The sequence below is a fragment of the Cuculus canorus genome, chromosome 28, assembly GCF_017976375.1.
Source record: "Cuculus canorus isolate bCucCan1 chromosome 28, bCucCan1.pri, whole genome shotgun sequence".
Classification (NCBI taxonomy): Eukaryota; Metazoa; Chordata; class Aves; order Cuculiformes; family Cuculidae; genus Cuculus; species Cuculus canorus.
The window spans coordinates 171,417-193,004 of NC_071428.1; the positions used below are offsets into that span (position 1 = coordinate 171,417).

Here is a 21,588-nt window from a genome sequence, read left to right on the forward strand (position 1 = left end):
ATTCCTTAACCCTGCCCTTTACACCCGCCTTTCTGAAAGCCCTCCACGTTTCTGTAATAGCAGATGTGTCAGAAGATTTTTTGTGCTGCACGAATTGATTAGGACTCAGTGTCTTAACAAAGGTTCAGGTGTCTGTGTTCAAAGCAGGAACTCACACTAGGCTGGAGAAGCATCTCACCATCTTCCCAAAGGACACCATGTCTTTTAAACAGCATTAGCAAAGATAGAATGGGGCTAAACCTCCTTCTCGCTTTGTTCAGCACCTGGGAATAGCATAAAACTTAATCAGCATGGAGAAAGAAAAGTAAAAAGCAGGTGAGGTAGACCAGAAATACTGAATGTTCAAGCGCCTCTGCAGGCAAATGAAATATTTCAGCCTTCTTGGTGGTCAGCCAGGGTTTTCCAAGCACTTTTGCACTGCCAAAAATCAGAATAGTTCCCTTTTTCAGCTGACTGCTAAGAATACTGATTTTAATCTTTTATTCACTGCCTGTTTCATTACTGAAATGTCTTCCCCGAGTAAGGGCCAAACAAGATCCATGGTCCTAAGAGTGGAATCCTCAAAATAGAAGGATATGGAGCTGTTGGAATGGGTCCAGAGGAGGGCTACAAAGATGATCAGAGGGCTGGAGCACTTCCGATACGAGAATAGGCTGAGAGAGTTGAGGTTGTTCAGCCTGGAGAAGAGGAGGCTCTGGGGAGACCTTATAGTGACCCTCTAGTATCTGAAGGGCGCTACAAGAAAGCTGGGGTGGGACAGTTTGCAAAGGCTTGTAGTGATAGGATGAGGAGCAATGGGTATACACTGGAGAGGGGCAGATTTAAACTGGACATAAGGAAGAATTCCCTCTCAATGAGAGCGGTGAGGCCATGGCCCAGGTTGCCCAGAGCAGTGGTGGCTGCCCCATCCCTGGAGGTGTTGAAGCCCAAGCTGGATGGGGCTTGGAGCCCCTAATCCAGTGGGAGGTGTCCCTGCCCATGGCAGGGGGGTTGGAACTGGATGATCTTTAAGGTTCCTTTTCAACACAAACTGTTCTATGATTCTATGAAGAACTTCTCAATCCACGCAGAAGAGGTTCAGGAGAGGTGCAAGGATGAACTTGTGATGAGCTCTCCCTGCAAATGTCGTACCCAGCCTGGCCCAAAGGCTCGTGTGGGTCTGTGCACACATACAAATAACACTTAGATTTGTTGGCCAATTATGAGCTAATTGGGGAGCAGGGATAAATGCTCCAAAACCAACATTCCTACAAGGTGGGGGAAAGTCCTTGGGGTCTGCTGTGACACAGTAGCCACCCCAGGCCACCTTGCGTCACTGAAGGCAGTACTCATAGATCATAGAATCATTAAGGTTGGAGAAGACCTCTAAGATCATCAAGTCCAACTATCAGCCCAGCCCCACAGTGCTGACTAAACCACCCATGGGAGCCCTCCTCCTCCACACAGCAGCACTGAAGCCACTCACAACCTGAAAAAAAAGTCATTGGCGCGGCCACTCTGGCATTACTCACGGACTGAAAGTTAACCACATAATTACGCACCTTGCTAATCCTGGATCACAACCTAGGGCAGATCTTCCCCCTTCCAAAAATAGGAATCCCAGCTGCTTTTGGTCCTTCTTAGAATCATAGAATCATGGAATCATTAAGGTTGGAAAAGACTTTTAAATTCATCCCGTCCAACCATCAGCCCAACACCACGGTGCTAAGTAAACCGTGTCCCAAAGTGCCATATCTACGCGTGGGTTTTTTTAAGGCCTTCAGGGATGAGGACTCCCCCACTCACCACTCTGTCAGTAAAGACTTTTTTCCCCAGTATCCAATGTAAACCTCCCCTGGCACAACTTGAGGAGGTTTCCTCTCATCTTATCACTTGTTCTTTGGAAAAGAGCCTCTCACCCACCTCACTACAACCTCGTTTTCCGGAGTTGTAGAGAACAACGTCACCCCTCAGCCTCCTCTTCTCCAGACTGAACAATCTCAGTTCCCTCAGCTGCTGCTCATAAGACTTGTGCTCCAAACCCTTCACTAACCTCTTCCGGACACTGTCCGGAAACGCTCCAGGAGCTCTATAGCTTTTTTTGTACTGAGAGGTCCAAAAATTGAACACAGGATTCAAGGTGCAGCCTCATCAGCACTGAATATAGGGACACGACCACTTCCCTGGTCCTTCTGTCTGGGAGCAACAACAGCAAACTTCTGATAGATAAAAAATCTTGTATAGGGAGTGACTTTTCAATCTCTTCACCATATTTCAGCCGATTAGAAGAGAAATGTGTCAACACTGGTACCAGTCCAGTTGCTGCTAAGGAAGAGTTGCCCACCACGACAAAGGTGTTATTGGTACTTACAGGCGTATCTCTGGGTTTACAGGCATTTGCAGCTCTACGGCACCTCAAGATCTTTTAAAAGGTTGGTGTGATTTAGGTGCATGACATTATTCCTCCCTCTAAATGTAAAGCACTCCCCAGCTGTGCTCAACCTCAAAAACAATTGGCAAAGCTGTGGAAACCAGGGCCACCCACACTACTCCCCTGCTGGAGCCAAGTACAGGTAGGGCTGGCAATTAAACTTCTGTGTGGCACAGGAAGATGACCGATAAGAAGAGGCAATACCTGGCGCGGGTGACGTGAGTCAAGCAAGGAACCTAAAGAGTGGGAAGGCAAGAAAAAATAAAAAGCCATTGATGAATCAAATGGAGGGACAGGGAGGTGCTTTGTTACTGGATGGGGTGCGCAGAGGAGGTATAAAAGCACTCCTGTCCTAGAACGCCTCATACTTTCCTTGCCTCTTTCCTGCACGAGCATCTCAGGTAAGAGCAGCAATGCTGCGGGTCTTTGGGACTTGGAGCAGCACCCAAAGTTCTCTGGGAGGTGGATGGGTTTGGAGCAGGATGAGCTCCATGCCTTGTAGCGGGCTGGGGCTTGCTTTGCAGGTGCTTGTGAGCGGGGAGGTGGCAGGAGGAGGGGATGCCGAAAAAGAGCAGAAAGACTGGGACTTGGAGGGAGGCTCTGGGCTGTTGCTCTGCTCCCTCCAGGAGAGAAATGGCTCTGCTTTGATAAGCCAGCTACGCTCAGCCTGCCAAGCTGCTCTGGATGCTCCCAATATCTTTGTCTAAGGTTTTGGTGGGACAATCCCATGGGTTGTATAAGCAGCTGGTGCAAAGTTTAAAGATGATTGTGTGGTCTGGCAAAGATTAGATAAATGAACATCCAGATTTCTCTTCCCTAGAAGTGCAGAAGCAGGAAAGGAAAGCCCCTGAGAGCTCCTCTCTCCCTACAGGTCACCTCAAAACACAACAATGTGCTCCCGACAAGAGAAGGACCACTGCCACACGCAGGAGCACTACACCCGCCACACTAGTGGCGGCTGCCACAGCAGCGGCAGTGGTGGCTGTCACAGCTCCAGTGGCAGTGGTGGCTGTCACAGCTCCGGTGGTGGCTGCCACAGCTCCAGCGGCAGCGGCGGTTGTCACAGCTCCGGTGGTGGTGGCTGTCACAGCTCCGGCGGCGGTTGTCACAGCTCCGGTGGCAGTGGTGGCTGCCACAGCTCCGGTGGTGGCTGCCATGGGATGCCACAGGTCCCATGCCAGCAGCAACAGCAGCAGCAGCAGATCCACCAGGTGCCTTCACAGAAGATGAAGTGAGAGGATGTCCTGCACGCCCTGGCTCCAGCAGCAGAGGCCACACATGGATCAGCTCCCTCCATCCTCCCCAAAGCTTTGCAAGCCCCAGAGCTGCCAGGCTGCAAACCCTGTCCTCTGCCTTCCAGGACCATCACTTCATGGGGAAGGGCCATCACTTGTGGTTTCCTGCTGTGCTTTGGCCCAATGAGGTTCTCATGATACAATAAAGCATTAAATTCCTAAGATCTCTCTTGTGTTGGCATTTCCTTAGACTCCTCATCCCGGTTTTCCTTGTATGCTAGAGGGGTGCGTTGGGTGTAGGGGAATATAGGGGCTACACAGTTACTAGCAGGTCATATATCATAACCAAGGGAAGTCACCCCTGAGGAAGTGGCCGCCCTTCAACACATGCCCACATGGAGATCATTCAGTGTCATGTTTTAGGAAGAATGGTATGGCTGCATAAAACAGTGCAATTGAATCCAGCAAAGTCTTCACCTCTATCTTTTATACAAGGAACCACTGGAGAGAGCCCAGAGGAGATCATGGGGATGATGAGGCGATTGGAGCATCTTTCTTAGAAGGAAAGGCTGAAACCTGTGTCTGTTCAGCCTGGAGGAGGCTGAGAATCAAGCCTCATAATATCTGAGATCAATATCTGGTGAGCTGGTGTCAGGATGACAGGGTTTATGTCCAGTGACAGGACGAGGGGCACTGTGCACAGACCAAGGCATGGGAAGTTCTAACTGAACATGACAAAAAACATCTTTCCTCTGTGGGTGACAGCATTGGAACTGGCTGACAAAGGAGGGTGTGCAAGGAAAACACCAGTCACTGTGAAACTTGGTACATTGAAAGTAGTCTTGTGTCCTTTCTCATTGAATGAATGAGGTCATCACCTGAAAAGTAAATCATCCAATCATAGAATCATGGAATGGTTTGGAAGGGACCTTAAAGACCATCCAGTTCCACCCACTGCCACGGGCAGGGACACCTCCCACTGCATCAGGGGCTCCAAGACCCATCCAGCCTGGCCTTGAACCCCTCCAGGGATGGGGCAGCCACCACTGCTCTGGGTAACCTGGGCCAGGGCCTCCCCACCCTCACAGAAAAACATTTCTCCCCAAGATCTCATCTCAATCTCCTATCCTTCAGCTCAAAACTGTTCCTTGTCATTCTCTCCCTGCCCTCTCTGATCCAGAGCTCCTCACCAGCTCTCCTGGTACCCCTTTCAGCACTGGAAACTGCTTTAAGGTCTCCTCGCAGCCTTCTCTTCTCCAGGCTGAACAACCCCAACTTTCCCAGCCTGTCCTTGTACAGGAGGTTCTCCAGCCCTTGGATCATCTCCATAGCCTCCTCTGGACTCGCTCCAACAGCTCCATGTCTTTCCTGTGCTGAAGACTTCAGAACTGGATGTAGGGCTCCAGGTGGTGTCTCACCAGAGCAGAGCAGAGGGTCAGAATCCCCTCCCTGCTGGCTCCACTGCTTTGGATACGGTTGGTTTCTGGGCTGCAAGCGCACGTTGCTGTCTCAATAAGCACCAAATTCTCCTGTGCAGAACATCACCCCTGATGCCCATGACACAAGCAAGACATGAATGCTGTCGATATCCTCTGGAAATGACAGAGACATATGGCTCATGCACAGAAATGCATTTGTCCTTGAGTCTTTAGTCACTGGTTTGGGTGGTAGGAGGGATGCACACAGCAGCTGCAAGAAACCCCACGGGTCTTGGGCTCAGCCCACACAGGACTCAGCCCCTCCTGTGCCTGCACACACTTGTTCCAACAGCCCCACGGATTTTGCCCACAGCACACACAGCGTTAAGTGAGTGTCTGCCCAGTTCCTCTGCTAATTATAATTGCAGCCACCGTTTTCTGTATGAGATGTTATGACATCAGCAGCAATCAGGACGGTAAATGCTGGCTGCATCTTGTGCTGGGTGAGCCACGGGTCTGTGAGGTCGGAGGAGAGCCTTGCAATCCTCGCCATGACTCCTCAGATAAGACAGCCATTGCCAGAAGTTAGGAGACAGCTCAAGGATCCAAAGTTTTGGATGTGAGCGGAGTTCATGTCCTGGGAACACCTGCGGCCCTGAGGGAGGTTTCATTTTGTTGTCACCATGACCCTCTCTGCTCAAGCAGGGCCACATGCAGGACACAAGGACCCCCAGGACAAATCAACCCCCTACCAACGGGCTTTTGTCTGAAGCCAGGCAGGAGCCACCCAACAGCTTCCAGCAGAAGCAGGAAAGAGCTACTTTTCAGTGCCACTGGCGGGGCTGAGCATAATGAAACAGTGCTTGTTGCTGTGTGTTTTGGGAAAGACATTGGCTTTCAGCTCAAAAAGCCCCGGTTCTGTCCCCTCCTCCCTCGGAGAGCTGCCAGAGCATTCCTCTTTAGCAACAAGGTGGATCTCTGTGTCAGTTTGCGTTGGCTCCCAACATTATCTTCTATGTCTCAGATTTGTCCTTGACTTTATCCTGTGAGTAAGGAACGGGGGCCTTTAGGTCAAAGTAGTTCATCGGGTGATGAAATGCTGGACAGTTGTTCAACCAAGATAGGGCTGTGCAGCAGGGTGACCTCCAGAGCCCCAGCTTTGCTCCAGCAGATGGACTGGTGAAGCAGGCAGCACCAGATGGGGTCTTTTAATCTCTCAGTCTTCATTTCATCAAGGAGTGCAGGGACAGGAGGAGGTGAATGTTTTTCAGCTGAAAGAGGGGAGACTGACATGAGATCTTGGGGAGAAATGTTCTCCTGTGAGGATAAGGAGGCCCTGGCCCAGGTTTCCCAGAGCAGTGGTGGCTGCCCCATCCCTGGAGGTGTTGAAAGCCAGGCTGGATGGGGCTTGGAGCCCCTGATCCAGTGGGAGGTGTTGGAACTGGATGGTCTTTGAGGTCTCTTCCAGCCCTACCCATTCTTTGATTCTATGATTTCCTGATCTTTGCCATTAAGAGGATGGAAGTAGCCAGTCTTTGTCAACAAACCACTCTGGGACCTTGCTCAGATGCATGTGAACATAGCAGGGCTTGCAAGGCTTTCAGTAGTCCTCAAGACCATTTTCTCATCACTCAGGCGCCTTTTAAGGGGAATTCACACCCTTTAGGTTGAGCTATAAAACCCCTGCCAAGATCTGAGACCCTTCTCTAGGGGAAGCCCAGGCAGATTTTGTCCCTGTCCCACTGGCTGTCCCCACGGCCACAGCAGCTCGTTCGAACCAAACATCTGAAGGAGAAGAAAGAGCAACTTTACATTCCTTTTTACCTGGATTATTTCTGGCTTTATCTGGTTCCAGCTCAATAGCAGGGATTAGAGTCTGAGAGAAGAGCCTCATGGGATGGGTTTGTAATGATGCCTGAGTTTAATTCAACAAAACAAACCCCAATCAAGTGAGCCTTTGGAAACCCAGGCACCTGCGGGCTTTCCTATTGAGGGCAGGTGAGGCTGGCAATTAGATATTTATGTGGCACAGGAAACAGATAAAAAAGGAATGATACCCATCGTGAATGAGTCAGGCGAACGATGTAAACAGAGGGCGGTTTGATGGGGATTGGATATTAAATTAATAGATTGTTATGACAGAGAGATGTCTCATTTCCGGGCAAAGGGATCCAATATCTCTATAAAACTGCCTCTGTCCCCAGGATCTTCATTCCCTCCTCTTGCTTTCCTCTCAGCCTTGGGTAAGTCTGACAGCACAGATGGATTTTCCTCCTTTGGGGACTCACTTCCCAGCAAGGGATGTGGAGCACGGGTTCAATACAAGCCCCACTGCTGGGGTGTGGGGATGCTCGTAGGGTGGTGGGACGCACGGAGGGAGATGGGAACCTGTCTCGTGGCTGGGACATGCCATGCTGCTACACCCAGCTGATTAAATCCTCCGTCTGTGGATGCAGGGCACTGCTCCAGACCAGCAGATCTCAAATGATCCTGCGCAACAGCACTGGGGGTGGGATTATAAGCAGGGCAGGCACAGGGTCCCCAGCACTGGGGTGTTGGGGCAATCGGGGTGGGATGTGGAGCAGCTCTTGAGAGCCCCTCTCTCCCTATAGGTCATCCCAAAACACAACGATGTGCTCCCGCCAGGAGAAGGATCAGTGCCACTCGCAGGAGCACTACACTCCCCAGGCCAGCGGCGGCTGTCACAGCTCTGGTGGTGGTTGTCACAGCTCTGGTGGTGGCGGCTGTCACAGCTCCCGCAGCAGTGGTGGCTGTCATAGCTCCCGCAGCAGCGGTGGTTGTCACAGCTCCAGTGGTGGTGGTGGCTGTCACAGCTCCGGCGGCAGCAGCGGTGGCTGTCACAGCTCCGGCGGCAGCGGTGGCTGTCACAGCTCCGGTGGCAGCGGTGGCTGCCATGGGAAGCCACAGGTCCCATGCCAGCAGCAGCAGCAGCAGCAGATCCACCAGATGCCTTCACAGAAGATGAAGTGAGAGGATGTCCTGCACACCCTGGCTCCAGCAGCAGAGGCCACACACGGATCAGCTCCCTCCGTCCTCCCCAAAGCTTTGCAAGCCCCAGAGCTGCCAGGCTGCAAACCCTGTCCTCTGCCTTCCAGGACCATTACTCCCTGGGGAAAGGTCATCATTTGTGAATCCCTGCTGCCTCCATCTGATGCGCCAGGCTGTGCTTTGGTCCCATGAGACAATAAAGCATTACATTTCTGAGACCTCTCTTTGTGTTGGTGTTTCCTTAAACTCCTTTTCCTTATATTCCACGTGCACTATAGGGACACAGCAGGATTAATAAATGTGCTCATACCATTCACACAGAGCAGGTTTCTTTCCAAATCTGGGGACTGGTGCTGTTTAACACCTCTGTCGCAGATACGAACAGTGGGATTGAGGGCATCTTGAGCAAGTTTGCTCATAACGCCAAGCTGACTGGCGCGATTGACACACTGGATGGAAGGGATGCCATCCAGAGGGACCTGGACAGGCTTGAGAGATGGGACTGTGCAAACCTCAAGAAAATTCAACAGTTGCCAAGCACAAGGTCCTGCACCTGGGTTGCAGCAATCCTAAGCACAAATACAGGCTGAGTAGAGAATGGATTGGAAGCAGCCCTGAGGAGGAGGACTTGAGGGTGTTTGTGGATGAGAAGGTCCACATGACCGATAACATGCACTCACAGCCCAGAAACCAACCGTGTCCTGGGCTGCATCCAGAGCAGTGGGACCAGCAGGGAAGGAGGGCGTTCTGCCTCTCTGCTCTGCTCTGAGAGACCCACCTGGAGCCCTGTGTCCAGTTCTGGAGTCCTCAGCACAGGAAGGACATGGAGCTGTTGGAGCGAGTCCAGAGGAGGCCACAGAGATGATCCAAGGGCTGGAGAAACGAGGCCAGGCTGGGAGAGTTGGGGTCATTCAGCCTGGAGAAGAGAAGGCTGTAGGGAGACCTTAGAGCAGCTTCCAGTGCTGAAAGGGGCTCCAGGAGAGCTGAGGAGGGGCTCTGGATCAGGGAGGGCAGAGAGAGGATGGGCGGAACGGTTTTGAGCTGCAAGAGGGGAGATTGAGATGAGATCTTGGGGAGAAATGTTTTGCTGTGAGGGTGGGGAGGCCCTGGAACAGGGTTGTCCAGGCAAGTGTGTACTTCCTGAGCTCTACACCGCGGGTGCAGCACTGGTTGTGGGTATCTCTGGGCTTTGCATTCCTGCCCCACCCCACAGGGGTCCCCCACCATGATGGCTTTGTTTACACAGGTTTGAGCCACCTCCTACCCAGGGAGACTCCTGGCAATACCCAGGTGGCTCACAAAAATCAGGCAGGCATCGTGTTGTACAGTTTTTATTGCTCTTTTACAGTTTTACAGCCATTTATTTATGTAAGAAGGAGAAAAATAAGCCCCCAAAAAACTTCCTTTTGTATATTTACAATGCAGAAACACCCCAGTTAAGGTGGTTGATGTATTAACCCATTCAGACAAGTAACTGTCAAACGACCAGATCCTGCACTCATTAGCTTGAGAGGAATAAAGGAGGGGCTCTGGATCAGGGAGGGCAAGGAGAGGACAAGAGAGGAGAGTTTTGAGCTGAAAGAGGGGAGATTGAGATAAGATCTTGGGGAGAAATGTCTTTCTGTGAGGGTGGGGAGGCCTTGGAACAGGTTGTGCAGAGCAGTGGTGGCTGCTCCATCCCTGGAGGGGTTCCAGGCCAGGTTGGATGGGGCTTGGAGCAACTTGGTGCAGTGGGAGGTGTCCCTGCCCATGGCAGGGGTGGGACTGGATGGGCTTTGAGGTCCCTTCCAACCCAAACCATTCCAGGTTTCTATGATTCTATAATAAACCAATGCAGAAAACATCTGTCCGTGCAGTAAAGTGATCATAAAGCGAATCCTTGTCAGAACCTATGTCTTCTCCTGACTTCCCAAAGACTTGTGGATGGGGATATAAATATTACAGACATTGTGACTATCTGCAATATTTTTTTCCAGTGCAACACAGGGTTTCTCCCATCCTATCCTTGCTTTTAAAACAGGTTTATTTTATTGGTTTATATATCAGAAACAATGTTTTAGCTGAGCACGGCCAAGGAAAGCGGTCCTGGTTTCTTATCCTCTGGCCATTCACTGTTGGTAGAGTTTCTTTGCACAGATGGATTATGTAAAAACATGTAAAAAGCTACAAAATGAAAAACAAATGAGGGCTGGACTTCCCTTTTTCAATGGAAAAGAAAGCCAGTGTGCTGCCCCAGCTGCATTTACTGAACTGAAACATCGCTGGTAGTGTTGAGGTGCAATTTTGGTTCCCCCTCTGACCCCATGAGAATTTTGCTTTTGACTTCAAATGCTGGAGATGAACTCCTCAACCACAGACTTTTCATTTCCCCTGAAGAATTGCCACTCTTTATTCGTTGTTATTACCATAGAGCCTGAGTCAACTAATTGCACGGCCCATTCCAGCCCTCTTGACTGGAGTGATTTTTCACTTTCTACCCGTTAAAAACCAAAGGAGGAAACGGAGGAAGGGGTTGAGATCTCAGCCGTTGCTCTGTCATTGTGTTTATGAGAAAAAAACCAGCAAATCTACCCCCACCCATCCCACCCACCCAGCCTTCAAACTGCATTTGCAAAGCACCCCAAAGAGCACCCTTGGAACATCAGGATAAAACAAGAGACCCAGGGTAATTTTTGCCTCGTGAAGGTAATACGCAGAGGAGGGCATGGTCTTCACATCCCCCCACCACAGGTGCAAGGGTAGGGTTTGAGTCCAAAAGGTGATCACACCATGCCCACAGGTTGCTGGCACCTCTGTCCTTCACTCACGGGGAAAATCAGAGATCCTATCGGAGAGGGGAGAAAACCCATGGGGAAGTTCACCAGCAATGGACCCGAAGCCCTGGCATTCCCCCCCACCAGCCCCTATTTTCTCACCGCCCACCCTGCAAGATCTCTACTTTGCACTAAGTTTGTGCCTGTTAAGCTTGTGCAATTTTGTTGGGAGTTATTAGAGGTAATTAAACACCCTCTGAGTCCCTGTGGAGCTGGAGCTCTGCTCCTGCTTCCATCCCATCCTCCCCAGTGGACAAGGTTTGCTAGGACAACCACAGACCTGGGGAGCCGTGCACCACCTCAAGGTGACCCCAATCCCAATGAAGGATCTGTCCTTGCCTAACAAGGGAATGTAAACGCTGTCCAGGAGCTTTGGCTGCTTGCTGAGCCCTCCCTTACCTCCTCGTCTCTGCTCCCCAGGAGAAGTGGCAGCCGCCGTTCAGTACACACAGCGTTTGGCAAAGCCCCTCTCCTTCTTGTTCATAGGCTCCATGTCTGAGTCAGGTGGGTTGGTGATGTATCTGTACTTGCTTGTAGATGATCTCTGAGAGGAGAGGAGCCCATCAGACCTTCCCAAACATACAACGTGGTGAGGTGAGGGCTGAGTCCCCTCATTGCAAAGGTAATGCAATGAAGAGGACACTCACAGCAGGCAGCAGAGTCTACAACAGAGTCCAAGGCTGAGGTTTCATAGCATGGTGTTACACCTGGATTTTCCCTTTCCTCAACCTGACCTCCACTTCCTTGTAGGAAAATTGGGACAGTGGGACCGGGAGGGGTGCACAGGAGCTTTCTGCTTTGCAAAGCAAACTGCATGCAATGTTCGATCCCAGGAAAATCAAAGTTTGGAGAGATCCAATTCCAACCCTGGACATGGGTTGGGTGTTGCAGGACCCCTCACCACCATTGGCCACCCCTAAATATCACCCTGGCACATTTCCCATCCATCCTTGTACCCTTGATCCCATACAGTTACCTTGACAGGAGCAAATTCCTGCTGAATCAGCTTCTTGAACTCACTTCTATTGAAAGGCTCAGATTTCTTCCCCTTCTTGGCACTGCCCTGGTAGCTCTCCATCACGTCAGTTATGGCTTTAATAAGTTTAGACATGTCTCCAGACCTGGAGGGAAGCAAAACATGAGGACACAGCAAGGGAGCAGGGGCAGCTCTGCCTTATAGTTGAAAAGAAACCTCCTCTTGCTACATGTTGAAAGTTGGTCTGCCCCACCGCCCTGGCTGCTCTCGGGACTTTCACCTTCATTCATTTCATTCCTCTACTTTCCCACTCCTTGTTTAAATTAAAAGGACGAAGCTCCTTGTAGGCATCTCAGACACTTGTTGGGTTGAATGAATCAGCTCTTGCAACTAAGGAAAGTGCCGTGTCTACACACCCGCAGCGCTCGGGGCTGGGAGGGAGTCCAGGCAGTCAATCCTGTTCTTGTGTCTTTAGTCCCAGCTGCCCTGAGCCATGCTGGGAGAGGACCAGTTGCCAAAAAAAAAAGAAAAATGACATTGAAAACATAAAAATCTCATTTCAAGTACAAAAAGAAATGGTGGAGACTCACCCTGCTCACATGCATCGACCAGCCAACAGGCACGGATCAGACTGGTGGGAGCAGCTCTGTACAAACTCCTTGCAGACTGCTGGGGAGTGGGTGGAGGGTGAGGATTTCTTCAGGTCAGTCCTGTTCTCTGGCTGCTCTTCCCAGGGAGCCTCCCTCATTATCCTTAGCCCAGGAGGATGTTTACCAGCACACCTGGGAAAGGTGTATGTAGGTCAGCCTAGAGCTCTGCTCTCCACAGGTGTTCCTGAGCAAGAAGTACGAGGGTTTGCACTGGCAACGTCTCCTTGGATCAAAAAAACAGCTAATCGGAGGTTCTTTTCATATAGAAAAGTTTGCATTCCCCCAAAAGGGGTTTTTTTTCCTTTACAACCAAGCTGGGATGTGAGTTTGTGGGGCTTTGCAATGCCAAAGTTTAGAAAATAGAGGGGAGGTTTAGGTGAGATGTCAGAGAGAAATGTTTTCTTATGATGATGGTGAGACACTGGCCCAGGTTGCCCAGAGCGGTGGTGGCTGCCCCATCCCTGGTTCAACGCCAGGTTGGATGGGGCTTGGAGCAACTTGGTGCAGTGGAAGGTGTCCCTGCCCATGGCAGGGGTTGGAACTGGATGGACTTTGAGGTCCCTTCCAACCCAAACCATTCTATGATTCTTATTATATGTCATAGGCAAAATAAATTCCTGCAGAAAAGGTCAGTTTAATCTTATTTTTGAGGTTGTCCAGTGTCTGGTGTGGGCTGTCACTGAGCCCAGGCTGCATTCATGTCTGCCCAGCTTAGACCATGGTTTCTTCTGTGAGAAAGGAGGAAGAGGACTGAGAAGCTGAAAGAGTTTTTCGAACGGGGCAGCCTGTACCCCAGAGTGATGGCAGTGTGGGGACACTTGGTGATGGCAACCCTGGGTGGCCATGGCCCATGGGCTTAGGAGCACCTCCCCATGGCAAAGTCATTCAGTACACACCCCAAAGGGACAGGGACAGCCACGGCCCATCACAGCAGCGCAGCCTCCATGCCAGGCTGTATTCCAAACCCAATGGAGCAAATCAAGCCATGCATGGGACCAGGTTTTATTTCAGCCCTAATGGAGCAAACAGAGCTGTGCACGGGGCCAGGTTGCATTCCAAAACCGACCGAGCATGCCAAGCTGTGCATGGAGCCAGGTGGCATTACAAACCCGATGGAGCACATCAAGCCATGCATTGGGCCAAATTGCATTCCAAAACTGATGGAGCAAACCAAGCCACGCTTGGGGCCAGGCTGCCCCAGGGCTCCCAGGCACCGTGGCCACGGGGATGCTGTGGCAGCCAGGGCAGGACGCCTGGCTCTCTGTGTGGTCTCAGAGAAGTCAATGACCCCCGATTTGCTCACCTGGAAAGGGGGTGTAACAAACCCTCCCTGCTATGAAGGGTGTGCCGGCTTTCATTAAGGGTTCAGGCAGCATCCCAAGATTGCCAGATACGGTACGAAGCCAGGTGAGATCATGCTCTGTGTAAATCTTTCCCGGCTGCATTTGCAGAGCCAGGATCATAGCAGCGTGCTTGGGAGAGGAGGGGTGGCTGGAGCCAACTGTGCCGCCCACGTGCTGCTGCTGACACCACCAGTGTGGCACAAGACATCCCTGCAATTAAGTGGGTTGTAAATGAGATGCAGACCATAGTCGGGAGCTAAATTTTACTCTGGCACTGTGAGGTGAGAGGCAGCAAGTCACTACAGGCCCTCTGCAGCAAGAGCTGCCTGGCTCAGAGATGCTTTTCATGGAAGCCAGATCAGCCCAGGGGCTGCTCTTGCATCTCAGGTCCCGGGGAGCCGGAGCATTTGACAGAACCCCAGCCCTGGGGTCATCACTTCAGGTCTATATTTAGAATAGGCAGGCAAACGGGCACAAACAGCAGCACAATTTACCCCACAACGTTTTGTGGTACAGCCTTGCCAGTTCACTTGGGACAAACTCCACAGAGAGACTGACATCCTCACAATGTCTCTTCCATGAGACAGAGAGCCTGCAGCTCCCAGCCACGTCCTTGATGGAGATGCAGGCAAGGGAATGTTTTCTCGTGGGCTGGAGTCATAGAATCCTGGAATGGTTTGGGTCAGAAGGGACTCCAAAATCCATGCAGTCCCACTCCTGCCATGGGCAGAGACACCTCCCACTGGCTCAGGGTCTCCAAGCCCCATCCAACCTGGCCTTGAACCCCTCCAGGGATGGGGCAGCCACCACTGCTCTGGGCAACCTGGGCCAGGGCCTCCCCTGTAAATGTTTTACCCTCACAGTAAAACATTTCTCCCCAAGATCTCATCTCAATCTCCCCTCTTTCAGCTCAAAACCATAACCCTCATCCTATCCCTGCCCTCCCTCATCGAGAGACCCTCCCCAGCTTTCCTGGAGCCCCTTTCAGCACTGGAATCTGCTGTAAGGTCTCCCCAGAGCCTTCTGTTCTCCAGGCGGAACAACCCCATCTCTCTCAGCCTATCCTCATATGTGAGATGCTCCAGCCCTCGCATCATCTCTGTGGTCTCCTCTGGACTCGCTCCAACAGATCCTTGACCTTCCTTTGCTGAAGACTCCAAAACTGGACATAGGGCTCCAGGTGAGAATGCCAATGGCCAAGTGCTTAAGGTTTAAGTCTTTATGTTGGTGGGTCCCTATCTCTGTGCAAACTATCTTAGAAGAGCGTCATTCTGCCATCAGGACAGTGCCTACCTAGGTGTGGAAGGGACCCCAGGACCAGGGATTCTGGAAGATGGCCAGGAACAGCAGTGTGGAAGCCACTGCACCAGGCAGGAAGTTCTTGCAGAGACTGTGAGAGCAACGCATGGCAGTGGCAGCTACAACCACTGTACTCCTCCCTCCGTCACTGCTGTCCCAATTAGTACACGTCCACCTGCGGAATGAAGGGAATTAGGAGGCAAATTACTCTGAATCACCCTGAGCTGGTCTCTTCCACTGGCTACTCCCTCCCAGCCTGCTGCCACCACGGTGCCATCCTGTGGTGGCACATCCCCATCCACAACATCGTCAGGCTGGATTTGCTGGGCTCTGGGTGGGGGGTTGCCCATGACAGCAGGTTGTCTCCTGCCCATGGACCTCACCAGCCTCTCAGGACCAACCGGTTTCACCCCACTGTGGCTCATCCTTATCTGCATGTCTAGACTAATAACAAATGTGACGTGCACAGTGCTTCAAAGTCACCAGTTGCCACAGAGCTGGGCATTGCAAAACTCTTCCTGTGCTGCTGGCACCACGTGGAGGGGTCTTGGGGGTCAAAGGGGTCTGCAGCAAGTAGAGGAGGTTAGCAGTGAATGGAGGGGGTCATGGTGGGCAGGATGACCCAGGCAGGATGGGGATGCTGGGGCTGGGCTGGGTCCCAGCTGGGAGGCACAGCTCAGCCCCAGCTGGATCACATCTCGTTGTAGAGTCATTCATAAAACCCAGCCCTGAAGAGTTCAGCCTCTTTTTCTCCAGCCTTGGGAGCTTTGTGAGGAGGTCAGTGTTGTGAGGAGCTGGCAGGGCCACCCTGGGGCTATTTGGATAGGACACGATGGGGTGACAGCTAGGGGAGACACTGTCCTCAGGCAGGGACTAGACTGACACCCTTGGCAGGGTGTCAGGCTGGTGGCAGTGGGACAAAGCCTAGGGAGAGAGATGTGGGGGGCACAGCCCCCCAAGCAGGGAAAGGTGAGGAGGATTTAGCATTCACCTGCGTCCACCATTTGCTGCTTTGACCTGTACCCTGGAGGAATCACGGAGTCATAGAATGGTTTGGGTTGGAAGGGACGTTGAAGATCATTCTGCTTCACACAGAACACGGGTTAAGAATCATGGAATCCCAGCATAGTGGCGGTTGGAAGGACCCTCTGGAGCTCATCCAGTCCAACCCACCTTGCAAGGTCACCTTGAGCAGGTTGTACAGGAACATGTCCTTTTAATATCTCTGAAGAAGGAGGCTCTACACTCTCTCTGTTCCTGTCTCAGTCATCTGTGCAGGAAAGCTCTTCCTCATGTCCAGGTGGAAATTCCTGTGCTCTGGTTTGTACATGTTGCTCCTTGTCCTGTCACTGGTCAATCTTGAGAAGAGTCTGGCCCCATCCTCTTGACACCTGCTCCTTAGATATTAATAAGCATTGATAAGATCCTGTCTCAGTCCTCTTTTCTCCAGGCTAAACAGACTGAGCTCATTCCACCTTTCCGGCTAAGAGAGGTGTTCCAGTCCCTTCCTCATCTCCATGGCCTCTGCTGGGCTCTCCACAGTTGTTTCTTGTCTTTCTAGAGCTGAGGAGCTCAGAAATGGACACAGGGCTCCAGATGCAGCCTCACCAGGGGAGAGCAGAGCAGAGCAGAGGAGGAAGGAGAACCTCCCTGGTCAAGAATTGCTGTTGTGGCATCACTGGGAAAGAGAGGAGCCTTTACCAGCAGAACTGTGTGATTGCTTGAGCAGGGGGTGTGTGAGAGAGAAGTTGTGGCTGTTTGCGAGGTGCTGCATGTCCTCATGGCACCAGCTGAGCCCAAAAACACAGGTTTTGCTACCAACATGGAAATAAAGACAATCCTACTTATTGCAAACAACTCTGGAGGTGCAGGAACAGGGGATGTCATGAATAAGGGGTCAGAGGATAAGGCCCCGGGTGCAATCAATAAGCTTTGCTGCTGCATCCTGAGGTGCAGCCTCTGGGGAGCAGGGCAGGACCACGGGATTCCTGGGCTGCTCTGGGGCTGGTAGCCACCCCAGTGTCCTTGGTGGCCCTGAGCACCAGGTGGCAGCAGGAGCCTGTCGCAGGCTGCCTGGTCCTCAGCTTGTGGAAGCCAAATACTGCGTTACAACTTGGAGGTGAAGGCAGTGGGGCTGCTCGCTGCCCCTCTTCTGCTTTTTACTGCCGGGGAACTTCTCTTGCAGGAGCCCCGGTTCCACCCTCACCCCTGTATGGGCAGAGCGGCTGTGGGCAGCAAGGCACCCTTGCCCATCAGCCTAACCGAGCATCCCCCTCAGGGTGGGATACAATGCGGTTGAGGGGTATCCAACACCTTCTTCCTTAGCTGGAGCCCTGCACCCAGCTCTGGAGTTGTCAGAACAGGAAGAACATGGAGCTATTGGAGTGAGTCCAGAGGAGGCCATGGAGATGATCTGAGGGCTGGAGCACCTCCCGTATGAGGACAGGCTGAGAGAGTTGGAGTTCTTCAGCCTGGAGAAGGCAAGACCCTAAAGCAGCTTCCAGTGCTGAAAGGGGCTCCAGGAGAGCTGGGGAGGGGCTCTGGATCAGGAAGGGCAGAGACAGGACGTGGAGAACGGTTTTGAGCTGAAGGAGGGGAGATTGAGATGAGATCTTGGGGAGAAATGTTTTGCTGTGAGGGTGGGGAGACCCTGGCCCAGGTTGCCCAGAGCAGTGGTGGCTGCCCCATCCCTGGAGGGGTTCAAGGCCAGGTTGGATGGGGCTTTTGGAGCCCCTGATCCAGTGGGAGGTGTCTTGCCTGTAGCAGGCAGGTGGAACTGGGTGATCTTTAAGGCCTCTTTCAACCCAAACCATTCCATGATTCTATGATCCTTCAGGGCTTTAGGATCATCCTGTTGGTCTCCAGGGTCAGGGAGGAGGGTCTGGCTCCATAGGATCCCTGCTACTGTGCAGATTGAGGTCAAACTGAGCGGACTCGCTGCTGCAGCAGATTTTGCCTCGTAAGAATGTGTTGGATATTTCAGATGTCAAAACTGACTCCAGAGGAAGCTGAAGCAACCTGGCCAGCAGCAGTGAAGCAAACTCACAGCAGTCTTGTGTTAACCAGAATGCTTGCTTCAGTGCTGCTGTTTTGGGGAAGCTAAAGCAGGTTCCCTCATGGAGCAGGATGATTTCAGGGGTTTTACTCACCCTTAGGAAATCACAACTGTTCCTTCCCCTCCTCTAAAAGTCAAACGCTTAGCAAAGCTCTAAGCATGCCCAGCAGGAGGCTGCTCTGAAGCATTGGAGGCTCCTTACTCCAGAAAGCAACTGTTAATAACGGTGCAAAATCAGGATGCTCTGGTTGAAGACCTGAGGTTCTTCTCAGTTCTTTTCCATGTGTAACCCAGTAGCTGGACCTTGCTGCTGGCTGTAGCACTAAAACTAATCACAACCACCCTCCAGCTCCATCCCAGCCCCATGAGGGCCCTGGAAAGAAAATTGCACTAAAAACAGGTGATCCTCCAGAAATAAAGTGTGCATCCGTTCCTGTCCTTCCTTCCAGCTCTCATAGACCACTGCAGCTTAGTCCTAGGAGACGTGCAGAGTGTTTTCAGATTGAAAGGACCTGGATCTGTCGGAGCAAGTCCAGAGGAGGCCACAGAGATGATCCAAGGGCTGGCGCATCTCCTATATGAGGCCAGGCTGGGAGAGTTGGGGTTGTTCAGCTGGAGAAGAGAAGGCTCCAGGGAGACCTTAGAGCAGCTTCCAGTGCTGAAAGGGGCTCCAGGAAAGCTGGGGAGTGTCTCTGGATCAGGGAGTGAGGGATAGGGTGAGGGGAAGGGTTTTGAGCTGCAAGAGGGGCGATTGAGATGAGATCTTAGGGAGAAATGTTTTTCTGTGAGGGTGGGGAGGCCCTGGCCCAGGTTACCCAGAGCAGTGGTGGCTGCCCCATCCCTGGAGGTGTTGAAAGCCGGGTTGGATGGTACTTGGAGCCCCTGATGCAGTGGGAGGTGTCCCTGCCCATGGCAGGGGTGCGACTGGATGAGCTTTGAGGTCCCTTCCAACCTAAACTATTCCATGACTCTATGATTCTAAAATGGACTTTTTTGTAGTTCGAAGTACAAAGATCCGCCAAACTGTGCTGCTTTCCCTGACCTGTGGAGCACTTCGTGTTGCAGCATTGTGAACACCCACTGCAATGAACCCTCGTTCTCTCTCCAGGCACCCAGCTCACCCCTGGGAACCCACAGGCTGTCTCCAAGCTGGGTTTGCCTGTTTTAAACCACACCGGGAGGAGTGAGCAGTGCAGAACTGCCTTGAAGAAGCTCACGCAGACACACACAAGAGCTTTGACAGCCTCAAGGCAAATCTTTATTTGGCACCAAAACCATAAAACTTGAAGGAAGGGAAGGAGGGAGGTGCAAAAAGAGGGATGGAGAGAGGAAATCCGGGGGCTGCAATTACTGTGTGGTGCCTTCCACCGGAGCCCAAAATCTGCTTCAGTGGTGGTGTTGGTGCTGGTGCTGGTGCTGGTGTTTGTGCTGGTGGTCCTCAACCTCATGGAGGTGTTCATGGGTGGCAATGGTCACCCGGATGACCAGCATCATCATCTCGGAGAAGCTGATCTGAGCATCCTTGTTGACATCAAGGTCCTTCATGATTTCATCAATGGTGGCCTTGTTTTTCACGTGCTGAAAGGCAGGGAAAAGGTGAGAGCAAAGTTTCATCATTCACAGCTTAGCCTTCACAGGTGCCAGATGTCCAACAGCCCGATGCTGTGCGTGGCTCCATCCTCATGCCAGGGTTGGATCTGCATGATCTTTAAGGTCCCTCCCAACCCGAACCATTCTATGATTCTATGTTCATCACCAATTTCTTTGGGTGCAACCAGGATTCACATGCAATGGTAAAGAAATCGCAGAGCAACGAGCTTGCAGCCCTGAAGGGACATGGTGCAACGTGGAGACCAATGAAGGAGGTAGTGTTAAATCAGCTGTTCCCTTAGCATGTTGGATTAAAAACACTTTGCCTTCTGCATTAGCAAAGTGAGTTATTATAAAAATGGGCTTTTGGGTTGATTTCTGACATTGTTGCTACTTGATCTGTTAGAGCCAACAAGGGAGCTGTTGGGCAATATGATCCTGATTTTTGCGGATAAGATGGTGAGGGTAGATATTTGGCTACAGGTTCACCCAGACTTGAGTGGGTTTCCTTCGTCTGTTTTTATGGAGAATGCTTGGAAAGTGGCGGTTGGCCGGGAAGGGTCTGGGCAGGAGAGCAGAGTAGGAAGGGGCTGAATCCAGCCTCTCGAGGTATTTGGTCAAAAGGGTCCAGCCTGGCTCCCTCCCAATATGGGTCACAACAAACCCTGCTTGGACTCCACTCACCCTCAGGTAGTTTGCAAGCTGCTTCTCAATCATGAGCTTCAACTCCTGCTTGGTCAGAGTGTCTCTGTCCCCCTCCCGTCTTGAGTACTGGTGGAAGACATCAATGATGACATCCATGGCCTTCTCCAGCTCAGAGAGAGGCTCCTGGGTCTGGGAGGTCTGGAAGAGAAATGATTACATGGAATAACATCAGGAACAACAACAGGTGAGAAAGTCTGATGTAAACAAATGAGGCTTTAGTACAGCTTCACTCCAGAGGAGAATGCAGCCTGGCTTTGCTCCGTCACTCTTTTTTTGGAGGATAAATTTGAGCTCTTCATTCTGAATTTGCTCTTCTCTACCAGCCAAAGGACTCTGATGGAGGTTGCAACCTTTGCCTGCTTCTGTTCTGCGCTGTGGAACCACAGGTAACATCTGAAATCTGCTTTCCCCCCCCCTCAGAATTTGCCTTCTGCAAGTCAGGCACCGTTGGAGCCAAACTGGAAGCATTAGAAAAAGATGCAGGCATTGAGTATGAGATCCAGCGTCCAGGAGCCCCTCCGGTGGTGAGGTTGTGCTGGAGGGAGCTGTGGATTGCACTCAGATGAGCCTGAGTGGAGATGGTTATCCTCTGCCAGCAGCTGATTGCAGCTCACATGGTGAGAAGAGGGTCCTGAAGGATCCCTCCACCTCTGATGGCCCATCCAGCACCTAGAAAAGAGCATGGAGAGTTTAAACACCCTTGTCACCCTAGGCTTGCCTTGCTCATCTTGACGAAGTAGCGAGGTCCACTCCAGCTGAAATGGGGCTGGTCCCAGGCGCAGCATCTCTTATAGTCTGGCCATCCGCCTGTGCCCCTCCACCAGTTGTGAAATGTCTCTGTTCCTTCCAGTTCCAGTCCATCTTCGTGACATACTTGTGCATTGCTTAAGGCTCTGGGCCAGTTCCTTAAAAGGGTCTCTGTGGCTTCTCCTGCAAGGTTGGTTTGTCACGTACTCTGGTGTGGCCATGTCCCTGCAGCTCGGTCCCCTTCACCCCAGAACCATAGAATCATGGAAAGGTTTGGAGGTGGAAGGGACCTCAAAGCCCATCCAGTTCCACTCCCTGCCATGGGCAGCGACACCTCC

The 21,588-nt window shown here is 51.8% G+C and overlaps 3 protein-coding genes across 3 annotated transcripts; 2 read left to right on the forward strand and 1 right to left on the reverse strand.

The window, feature by feature from the left end:
* The first annotated feature begins 2,658 nt into the window (after window positions 1-2,658).
* On the forward strand, window positions 2,659-3,867 carry LOC128849379 (loricrin-like). Its single transcript, XM_054051006.1, has 2 exons — window positions 2,659-2,811; window positions 3,282-3,867. Exon 2 carries the CDS (start codon window positions 3,301-3,303, stop codon window positions 3,643-3,645), a length of 345 nt encoding a protein of 114 aa, XP_053906981.1. The 5' UTR covers window positions 2,659-2,811; window positions 3,282-3,300; the 3' UTR covers window positions 3,646-3,867.
* Window positions 3,868-7,179: 3,312 nt separating this feature from the next.
* On the forward strand, window positions 7,180-8,294 carry LOC128849381 (keratin-associated protein 5-4-like). The gene is made up of 2 exons (XM_054051010.1): window positions 7,180-7,306; window positions 7,676-8,294. The coding sequence occupies exon 2, from the start codon at window positions 7,695-7,697 to the stop codon at window positions 8,052-8,054; it is 360 nt and encodes a 119-aa protein (XP_053906985.1). The 5' UTR covers window positions 7,180-7,306; window positions 7,676-7,694; the 3' UTR covers window positions 8,055-8,294.
* An 11,144-nt stretch (window positions 8,295-19,438) lies between these two features.
* LOC104056847 (protein MRP-126) lies at window positions 19,439-21,365 on the reverse strand. Its single transcript, XM_009558136.2, has 3 exons — window positions 21,222-21,365; window positions 20,483-20,641; window positions 19,439-19,786 (listed from the first exon to the last, which is right to left on the reverse strand). The coding sequence occupies exons 1-3, from the start codon at window positions 21,228-21,230 to the stop codon at window positions 19,595-19,597; spliced, it is 360 nt and encodes a 119-aa protein (XP_009556431.1). The 5' UTR covers window positions 21,231-21,365; the 3' UTR covers window positions 19,439-19,594.
* Between the last annotated feature and the right edge of the window lie 223 nt (window positions 21,366-21,588).

Coding starts and splice junctions, on each gene's coding strand:
- LOC128849379 (XM_054051006.1), top strand. CDS start 3,301: ATGTGCTCCCGACAAGAGAAGGACCACTGCCACACGCAGGAGCACTAC.
- LOC128849381 (XM_054051010.1), top strand. CDS start 7,695: ATGTGCTCCCGCCAGGAGAAGGATCAGTGCCACTCGCAGGAGCACTAC.
- LOC104056847 (XM_009558136.2), bottom strand. Junction 19,787..20,482: donor AGCTTGCAAACTACCTGAGG/GTGAGTGGAGTC, acceptor CCTGCCTTTCAG/CACGTGAAAAACAAGGCCAC.